This window comes from Aegilops tauschii, chromosome 1 (genome assembly GCF_002575655.3).
Source record: "Aegilops tauschii subsp. strangulata cultivar AL8/78 chromosome 1, Aet v6.0, whole genome shotgun sequence".
Lineage (NCBI taxonomy): Eukaryota > Viridiplantae > Streptophyta > Magnoliopsida > Poales > Poaceae > Aegilops > Aegilops tauschii.
Genome location: NC_053035.3, coordinates 8330818 through 8340734, shown reverse-complemented (window position 1 = coordinate 8340734; position 9917 = coordinate 8330818). Strand labels below are relative to the sequence as shown.

At 42.7% G+C, this 9917-nt stretch overlaps 1 protein-coding gene across 3 annotated transcripts; it reads left to right on the top strand.

Annotated features, from left to right (window-relative positions):
* Window positions 1-2505: 2505 nt before the first annotated feature.
* On the top strand, window positions 2506-9353 carry LOC109748214 (phosphatidate cytidylyltransferase 1). Of its 3 annotated transcripts, none has more exons than XM_073505627.1 (12): window positions 2506-2822; window positions 3572-3666; window positions 4663-4916; window positions 5050-5201; window positions 5698-5839; window positions 6515-6671; window positions 6837-6884; window positions 6984-7070; window positions 8307-8435; window positions 8530-8586; window positions 8730-8813; window positions 8917-9353. In XM_073505627.1, the coding sequence occupies exons 2-12, from the start codon at window positions 3586-3588 to the stop codon at window positions 9019-9021; spliced, it is 1296 nt and encodes a 431-aa protein (XP_073361728.1). In that variant the 5' UTR covers window positions 2506-2822; window positions 3572-3585; the 3' UTR covers window positions 9022-9353. The 3 variants fall into 3 exon arrangements, with proteins under 3 accessions (XP_073361728.1, XP_045089409.1, XP_073361768.1); XM_045233474.2 differs by lacking the exon at window positions 2506-2822 and adding an exon at window positions 3232-3474; XM_073505667.1 differs by lacking the exon at window positions 2506-2822 and adding an exon at window positions 3258-3471.
* The last annotated feature ends 564 nt before the right edge of the window (window positions 9354-9917 follow it).

Here is a 9917-nt window from a genome sequence, read left to right as displayed (position 1 = left end):
CATGACTCGTAAATGGTCTAAAACGTCAAAAATTCCAAGTAGAACACCGGTCTATCAAGTTCACTGTTGAAGAGTGAACCAGCTGACGTCTTTTTTGTTATACAAAGTTGTCTGATCTGAACTGCCAAGTTAAGTTTCTGGAGCAGTTTTGGGCCGTCAAGTCCGGGGTGCACTATGCCAGTGCGTAGATCTTGGGGTAGGTCTCGTCGAGCGCTTCCTCACCGGTGCTGAACCGACCAACTGGATCCGAGGCTGCGTATTCGATGGTCGCGTTGACAGGTCGGCCGGCGGCGGCAAAGAATGCCGGAGCCACGGCGGCGCTGAGGTTCTCGGCGTTCGGAACGATGACGTTGGTCACGGTGATAACATTCTCGCGAGGTTGTAGATCGGTGTGTAACTCATGCATTATTATATAGTGGTTTCTGAAGTGATATAAATTAGTCTAGAGCACATTTTGCGCTAGAGGAAATTTGACAAAAATGACACACCATCGCGTCACTGGCTTGTAGGGCTAGCGGCTACACTTCTTTGACACAGAGTGTGCCGTTTGCGCCAAGGGTATGAAAAAAAATGCGTATCACTTTGTCGAATATTTCTTCATTATGCAACTAGTTTTACATACAACCCATATCCTCGCTCTTTTATCTTCCTATTTTTCTAAAAGGTGCTAGATATTGACATTGAGAATCCTTTATAACACTATGCTCCCTAGCTTTAAAGAGCCCACATCAGTTGAGGTCTTCAATAAGAATTGGACCATCCCATTTTGACAGGGTCAACAATTTCTCTAAGCTCTCTCATTCAATTCTTTTATACAATGCATTATGCTTCCTAATTTTTAAGGCCTCATAATTAATTGAGACCTTCAATTTAAAATCGGGTCACCTATTTTTGACCGGGTCAACAATTTCTCAAGGAGCTCTGCCATTTAATTCTTTTTTAATTTCCTATGTTCTCTAGTTTTGAAGCTCTTTCATTGAATCAAGGTATTCAATTTAGGATTTGGCTTATGATTTTGTCCGGGCCAACGATTCTTCAAATCAATCAGCAGCATGCAACCAGCCTATAAAAACATATCAATCCCGCGCACCCTCCCACCACCTAGAAAGAAAGAAGCGCCACAATGCGATACCGTAGCACAAGTATAATACATGCACGCCCACCGACGCAGAAATCCCCCCACATAAGTATACGTTGGCTCGCGGATAACACAGAACCACATCACGAAAAGCCCACCAAATCACCGCAATATAAATAAAAACAAAACATCACTCCAGACCTTATACTTTGAAAAAGGGCGAGTGTTTTTTTTTCTTAAGTAACCCAGCAACACCGATGGCACAAACAAAAGCGCGCCCAACCCTTCTAGTGGTATATCATGCGGGGGCTTGCAAGTTGCAACGGATAGCACATTCATAGAAAATACGATCATTTGTGACATAGGAAGAACAACAAGATTTGAATTAATAGTGCTAGGAGTTTATGCACATTATAGAGTTTGTCATGTACCTTATCCTTACCTTTTATAGGTCACAAGAAGTCACATGCCGCCATGGGTTTCCGCGTATGCACATTATATAATGCAAGATGACCTACATGGATACAAATAGTCCTCAACGTCTTCACGAACTCCGGCGATGGAAAACAAAAGAGAGGGGAAGTGCCACTCGGAAGCCGGAATATATGCTAGCAGAACGGCATGCATTTTTGAGCAGGAGGAGCGGCTGGTTCACGGTCACGGCTGGAGGTGGTTGATGGTTGCGTCTCCTCGGTGTGGGTGTCGGTGTTCTGCAACGATTTGGTCGCAACGACGAGTTACTGCGACGGCGGCGGTGCATCCCTTCATGAAGTGCTTGGCTGTATTCCTTTGGCTTGGGCGGGAGGTGCGTGACGGCATGGATGAAAATCCTGCACAGCCTTGGCTAGTGCTTGCGACGACGGCGCCTGTGGGTGTCGTTTCCCTCCGTGGAGGCATCGCGGTGGTGTGTCGGCATCTTCCCCATGCTAGGATTGTCTTCGGGCGAAAGCCTTGGTTCATTGTTGGACTAGCGATGGCAGCGTTGGGAGCATTGTATTTGGAGACTGGGTTTCAAGGTTGTGTTGTGGTTCTCCGGTGCTAGTCGCTGGTCCGAGCGGATCTTCTTGGGCGCTATATATGTACGCAGCTGCTGGAGTATCAAGACGGTGGCTTTCTTGGGTCCGACTGAGTCCCGCTATCCATTCGCCGTCTCCTCTCAGGCATTCATGGATGGTTAGTGCGTCGACAAGGAAAGCTTGTTTGCAGTTGTTGTTCTTGGTGGCGTTCGGTGCCGGTCGAGACGCGGCTAGATGATATGCTCAGGATAGGCTCCCTTTGGGTTGTGTCTGTATCTGTTGTAGTACGCGTGAGTGTGGAGTTTCAACTGCACCTGCTGTTCGCAGCAAGTTGTAGTCTCTTGTATTCGATTTTCTGCCTTTTATAAAAACATGGTACGCCTAGGTGTACTCTTGAAAAAAAATCTTTGCAGAGAGTGATCCTTAAATTAATAATAATTAGTGATTTGAGACATAAAGCAAAGCAAAATGGGAAGAGACATAAAGCAAAGCAAAGTGGGAAGAGGAATAAAAATCCCACCCCCGCACGCACGCGCACACGCGGCCGCACGACAATCAAATCCCCCCCACTCAAACCCAGAGCCCCCAGCTCGGCTCGCCGCCGCCGCCCGGCCGAGCTAGGGTTCCGGCGAGCCCGCCCGCCCGTCCGCCCGCTCGAGGGGGCCGCGTCAGGGGCTCCCTCCCCGCTCCTCGCCGAGGGGAACCCGCTTCCCTCCCCTCCCCTCCCGGTGAGTTCAGTTCAGCACCCCCGCCCAGCCCCCTACGTTCCAAGTTCCGCGGGGAGAGGGGATCCCTTCCCTTCCCTTCCCAGGCCGCGACTCGGCGCTGCTGCTGCTGCCCGGAGCTCACTTCCCGGAGCTCTTTTGGTTTGTTTCTTAATTCGGAAGTGGGGAATACGCACGCGATCCTGAATGCTGCCGCCGCTTTGTTCCATAGATTCTGCCTTTCTGGGGGAGGTGCTTAGATTGCTCAAGTCCGTTGGCTGGTTGATTGATTGACGGCTTGGAGTTAGCTGTAGGTCAGCGGTTGCCGTCAGCAACCAATCAGCGAGTGACCCCGACAGCGATGTGTCCCTCCCTTGCTTATTGCGTGGAGCTTGTTTATTGCGTGGGGGGGCAACGACTGGCCCTCCCTATGCGCTCGCTTGCTTGCCGTGCCGTGCCACGCCAAGGATGCTGGGGATGGTTGGTTGGCTGGCTGGCTGGTCCACCGCTGCCCACAAATGCTGGTTTTAATACTTCCCTGTGGCCCTCACCGGCGTATTGTCCGGGTTGCGAGTTCCGCGGATCATCTGTGCTCTGCAATTACCGGTCTGTTTGTTCCGCGGATCATCTGTTTGTAAAGCTGTCGGTGGTTGAGCCAGCTTGGTGATTGACAGCGGTGTGCTCCTCTGTGTTTCACTGCTTGCTGTAAGAATTTCACTTTCGTGGTCAAATCTGATCTAACACGACTTGCTGTTGTGACGTCGTATTTACAGGCTCGACAGCAGCGATGGAGAAGGAGACAAGCAACTCCAGCGACGTTTCTGCTTCTCATGTAGGTCGTGTTAGGAATCGAAGGCGCGCCAATGAGGTTGGTTAATTTTTTTTTCTTGGAAGTTTGTTCCTCTGGCTCGGGCCTGCTTTCCGTGTCATTTAGCAAATGGACAAACTCTCTAGTTTCTCAGGCAGCGTGTTGCATCCATGGCTTGTGCTGGTCTTTATTTTTCAAGATAAGAGAAAGTTGTTGATTCTTTTTTTCTCCAAGTTTATTCGTTAATCAGATGGCTACGCTACAAAATCTTCCAGCTATGTTTAAAAAACCAACCCCCCAATGTAAAAAAGTGCTTACAATGTGCAGAAAGAAAGAAAGAAAATAAATAAATCTTGTACTGCTCTGTTATATTGTTTATCGCTTGTTCATTTACCGTTGTTAATGGAGTACTTGTTGAGTACTAACATGGGAGTATGCTGCAATGATAGAGCATCCAACTGTTTTGACTACCATGATTTTTTTTGTAGCTAATATTATATATTTTCTTGGAATCTTCCTCCTTACAACTCTGGCTTGCTTTCCATGGTGTTCGCAAATGGACAAACTCTATAGTTTCTCAGCGCTGTGATGGTCCGTATTATAAGAGAAGTGAAAGTTGTTGATCGTTTTTTTCTTCCAAATTTAGTCATTAATGAGATGGCTATGCGACGAACATCTTCCAGCTACATTTTGAGAAAATACCTCCACCTAAGGTGCTTGTACTATGCAGAAAGAAACATAACCCTGTACTGCCGTCGTATGATAGAAAAAGCATGAAGCCGAGCAGGCACAAAGTTGTACCAAAATGTTACCAATTGTTCACTTATTTCAGGCTTAATGGAGTATTTGTTGAATATGCTAACTTGGGAGCATGCTGGAAAGATAGAGCATCCACCTGTCATATGCTGACAACCACTCGTTTCATTTTTTTTTGTGATTAATGGAGTATTTGTTGAGTATACTAACATGGGAGCATGCTCCGAAGATAGAGAATCCACCTGTTTTATGTCGACAACCACAATTCTTTTTTTCAGCTAATCTTTTATTTTTCTTCAGGTTACGACAGATGGGAATAAAGCCAACGGACAGACTTTGCTTGTCAGTGATCGGAACAAGTATAAGTCGATGCTTATCCGTACATATTCTACTGTGTGGATGATTGGCGGCTTTGCATTCCTAGTTTATATGGGTCATCTTTATATCTGGGCCATGGTGGTTGTCATTCAAATATTCATGGCGACAGAGCTTTTTAATCTACTCAGAAAATCCAGTGAAGAGAAGCAACTGCCAGGGTTCAGGCTCCTGAATTGGTAGGTGCCTAGTCATTCTGATTCTACTATTGTTTTGAACGGAAAATTGTCAGTAACTTGGATGACGTAGCTGCCACGATTGTAATGCTTTTCAAAAAAGTATATATAATTTTGTCTTATCATTTCTTTGCAGGCACTTCTTTTTCACAGCAATGTTGTTTACATATGGACGCTTTCTTAGTCGGGAGCTTGTTAACACAGTATCTTCAGATCACTTGTTGTATAAGCTCGTCAGCGGCCTAATAAAGTATCAGATGTTTATTTGCTATTTTCTTTATATTTCAGGTAAGTTACAGTATGTTTTGCAATGCGGAAATAATGTCAACTAGTAATTATTCACTTCAAAATTTCATAGTGTTAAGAATATTTCAGAACGTGCTAATATGTGTAAAGACCTTATCCAAAAGATAGTAGCTCATCACTCATGACATTTATGCTCTGCTTGGCACTTTGGTTATTATTTGATTATAGGTTTTCTAGTCGATGTAAATGACAGTGCACCTGTGGCATTAGCAATTATTCATGCAAACAGAGTGGAAATATTTTGTTGTCTATTTGACCTATTTTGGATGGGTGTTAGAGTTTGAGAATGTTACGAACTAAAAGTTTATATAATGAACACAATGTGTTACGCAAAAGCTGCTTTTCTTTGACTTTTGCAATTTGTTTGGTCGCATGAGTTTTGCATAGACATTCCTCCCTCTGGTAACCTGCCTGTCTTGTCTTGCTAACGTCTATTTCATATCTTCCATAAAAGTAATGTATAATTCCGATGATCCAGGATTTGTATGGTTTATTTTGACACTGAAGAAAAAGACATACAAATACCAGTTCAAACAGTATGCCTGGACACACATGATCCTTTTAACGGTTTTTGCGCAATCTTCTTTCACGGTTGCAAATATATTCGAAGGAATGTTCTGGTAAGTCATTTATTTATCTTGTTAGCGTTCTTTTCTTTACAGTTTTCACTTGCTGACTTGAGTAAAACGTTTATCCATTTTTAACCAGTGTTGACGGTTGGCATGTATTTATTCGGTATAGTTTAAACATCCAAGTTTCTTGGTTTAAAAAGCACCTGAAGTTATTGAAGTATCTTCAAGATGCCTAATTTCTTGTACAGCCGTTAAAAATATTTTTGCCATGAAGTCCTGAACCTGTTCAACATACTAGGAATTTCCCAGATTGCCACCCAATGTGCTTCCTTCACAGAAGCTGTAGCCTACAGTTCTTACTTCGGTTACAGTGGTAATATTACCCATTTGTGATTTTGTTCTAGTAGGAGTCTGACCTACCACTGTAAGAACATCCAGGTCCTCACCAGAAAGAGGAGAAAAGAAAAGAAAAGAAAAGAAAATAAAAACTTAGGAGTGCTGGTTGCAACAGCTATATTCAAACTGTTAAATGTCTATGCATGTTGCTGTTTGGTATCTGTGCCTTTCTATATCTGTTTTTTATTTTATCCGACTTGAGTTAAGCTACATTATGACAATAGCACATTGATAAGTAATATGCATGTTAGTTAAGCGAGTAACTGTTGATATTTTAGCCTGTGCATTTGACAAACTCCATACATCTTTAATGTTATGCTTCTACAGGTTTCTTCTACCTGCTTCGCTCATTGTGATCAATGACATCGCTGCCTATTTATTTGGGTTCTTTCTCGGGAGAACACCATTGATCAAGCTATCTCCAAAGAAAACATGGGAAGGCTTTATTGGTGCATCAGTGACAACCATCATCTCTGCTTTCCTGGTGAGATGAAAGCCCTGGTTTATGCACTTGAGAGATTACTAGTACCTTCAAGGGGTTGAATCTGTAAATAATAATTTACGTTACACATTTGATGCACAAAATGATTTCGGATGCTTCATTTGTAATTCTTTATAATAGCATTATTCACTTTAACTTCTTTTGCAGTTAGCAAATGTAATGGGTCGCTTCCAGTGGTTTACATGCCCAAGAAAGGTAACTTATTATTTCTTTCAGAATGTGACTATTAGTTGGATTAGCAAATTGGTGTACTGTTGATTTTATTCTTAGTTTGTATTTTGGTAATATTTTCAGGACCTGTCAACAGGGTGGCTTCAGTGTGATCCTGGCCCTATGTTTAAGCCAGAGCATTATTATCTGGGAGATTGGGTACCACATTGGGTAAGAAGAAGGATATCCTTTTCAATTTGTTAGTTTGAATACTATTTTCTCTACTATATAGGCTGGCATAAGCATAAAGTTCAAATTTATAAGCCCCCTCCCCTCACAACCGTTGCCCGAGTCCAAAAAACAAACCTCGACTCCAAAACTGTTTGGTTGACAACTCTCAATCTTCAGCAAGACAAGGCACATCATCCCCCTTGAGTCAATTTACTCTAGCTTCATCCTTCGTGGCTAGTGTGGCGTTTTGACATGCAAGTGGTTTTGTACGGCATGTCAACCAATCAGCAGAATGAGCAAATAACCAAAAACGATGGTGGGACTACGTGGTGTCTCGAAACTTCTTTCCTCTGTTTCTTTTGTTCTCCATGGCTCTTCCTTCCTGCTGCCCTTTCGCAGCAGCCAACAGGCAGTGGTGTTGACTCCATTCCCTAGCTATGGAACCTGAACAGAAGCAGAAGAGATAGAAGGATCAGCAGCAGCCAATCATATGCAGAGCACGGCAGAAGCGGCGGCAAGAAAGAATCTTGAGCTGGAGAAGGTCTTGCATCCAGATGGTGTTTAGTCTCTCAGGAGTTAGGGAGTTCTCTGCGGTAGTAGTTGGTGTCCATGAGATGTTAGTCCCAGTCTTGTGTCAGTTGAAGATTAGAAGTGATATTACCAGTATTCTATAGTATGGACTCCTCTTGATAATTGGAAAGGGTCAATGCTGTGTTTGAGAATCAAGAAAAAGTATGTCACGTGTATTTGCTATTTCTCAGTCCATATAGGCCTCAGCTGTATCTGTCTTCCTCCCAACAGTAATTATCCCGATGTGAACCAAGGTTAATAACAGGGCACTTGTTGTGGCTGCTGATGTGTCTGAGAAGCAGCATTTATATCAGGGAAGTTTAACATGTAGGTGCCATGTTTATTAAAACCACGGGGCTTTTGGGTAAGGTCAAATCTAGTGCTTGAATGACCAATGAAGATGTTTATCCCATATTGTTCCTTGGAAGGGTCAAGACAAGCATAATCACGTCATTTACATGTGACCTAGTGCTCATCTGAACCAACAGACTATTCTTTTCCCGTATCCACCAAATCCCCCCTGTTTGATGAATTAATGCTACTTCATCATGATAATTGATCTATTTACTTTACCTAGTTGTTTCCTTATTGGTTTTGTACCATCTTTACGAAGTTTATGGATCTTTTAGTCATGAACTTTATCTGATTACTTGTGTCTCTTGACAGTTTCCATGGAAAGATGTGTTCCTAATGCCCGTGCAGTGGCATGCTTTAGCCCTTGGTTTATTTGCATCGATAATTGCACCATTTGGTGGATTTTTCGCAAGTGGCTTCAAGAGGGCTTTCAAAATAAAGGTGCGTACTGCTGCATTACCATTGCTGTCTCTGGGAATACTAAGTATGGAAATTATACAGTTTTTACTTCTATTAACATCTTCATATTTTATAGGATTTTGGTGACAGCATACCTGGGCATGGTGGAATCACTGACCGAATGGACTGTCAAGTAAGCCCAAACATTTACATACTGAGAAGACTTGATTATGCAAAGTTGAATGAACTTGTTTATTATTTGATATATTTATCATACATTCCTAGCCTTTGCAGTTTAGCTGAAAATAATATTTGTTCTCGTACATTTTCCCCCAGATGGTTATGGCAGTTTTTGCATACATATACCACCAGTCGTTCATCTCACCCCACAATTTCTCCGTTGACGCAATCTTGGATCAGGTCTGTATCTATAGCACCTTGTTTTTTTTAATCTTACCATTACCCTGTTCATCGTGGTTCTCATCCATTCATGGCCTACTATATTTCTTTTGCAAACACACAGATCTTAAGAAACCTGACGTACGAGGAGCAGAGAAACTTGTATGAGCAACTTGGGGAGATGTTGGGCAACTTATGCAAAGCTGATAAACTCGCTGCTTGCTTATGAAAAGCACACAACACAAGACAGTAGGCTGGCTGTGTATGTATCTATTTGAGCGCTCGCTTGGTTCGCCGCCATGAATGTAGCTCTAGATTCACCGTGTACAGCATCGTCGTCGTAGCTCCTCTGTACCCTTGTGATGGGAGTGATGGTGTCCTTGTCGAAAACATTGTACAGAATGGATGTATGGACTGTTTGATAGGGCTAACTAATTTCAGTAGGTGCTTGATTTGCTGTGAACTTGTGTTGCTTTTATTCTCCCACTGCTATTGATTTATTAATTTGCACATTGTGCTCGTTTTTCGTAATCGGAGATGGAAAGCTTATATTCCTGTAAACCATCACTTTGTTTGTTGGACCATATCGAATATTTGGAGAGCTGCATACAAAATATTTGAAGTCTGCATGTTTCTGTTGCCCCTCTCATCTATGTACAACAACAGTATAAACTACTCTCTGATTCATTCAAAAATATTTGAAGTTCAAGGTTTGTCCTAAGTCAAACATTAAGTTTGACTAGTATGTGGCGTGGCAAATTGTTTGATGTTACATCTTTTTGCATGTCTTATGTTGCACGGTATGTTCATAATACAGCCATTTGCATCGACAGCGAAATTGCAAATTTATATTGCAGAGATATTTGGGAAGCGATGGATGCACTGTTTGTAGGATGCCTATTATGCATTAGACTTGTTCAGACTAGTATATGATTACGGAGTGCGTAGTGCATGCTTGAGGTTTGTGTGACTAAGTACTACTCCCCACGTTCCAAAATATAAGTCTTTTTTAGAGATTTTAATATGGACGGATGTATATATACGTAGTTTAGAGTGTAGATTCACTAATTTTGCTCTGTATCTAGTCTATATCGAAATCTCTAAAATGACTTATATTAAGGAAGG

What these genes read in the sequence shown, in the direction of transcription:
- LOC109748214 (XM_073505627.1), top strand. Translation starts at nt 3,586, where the DNA reads ATGGAGAAGGAGACAAGCAACTCCAGCGACGTTTCTGCTTCTCATGTA. An exon ending in GAGATTGGGTACCACATTGG is followed by an intron (nt 7,071 to 8,306) that starts GTAAGAAGAAGG and finishes GTCTCTTGACAG; the next exon opens with TTTCCATGGAAAGATGTGTT. An exon ending in CTGACCGAATGGACTGTCAA is followed by an intron (nt 8,587 to 8,729) that starts GTAAGCCCAAAC and finishes ATTTTCCCCCAG; the next exon opens with ATGGTTATGGCAGTTTTTGC.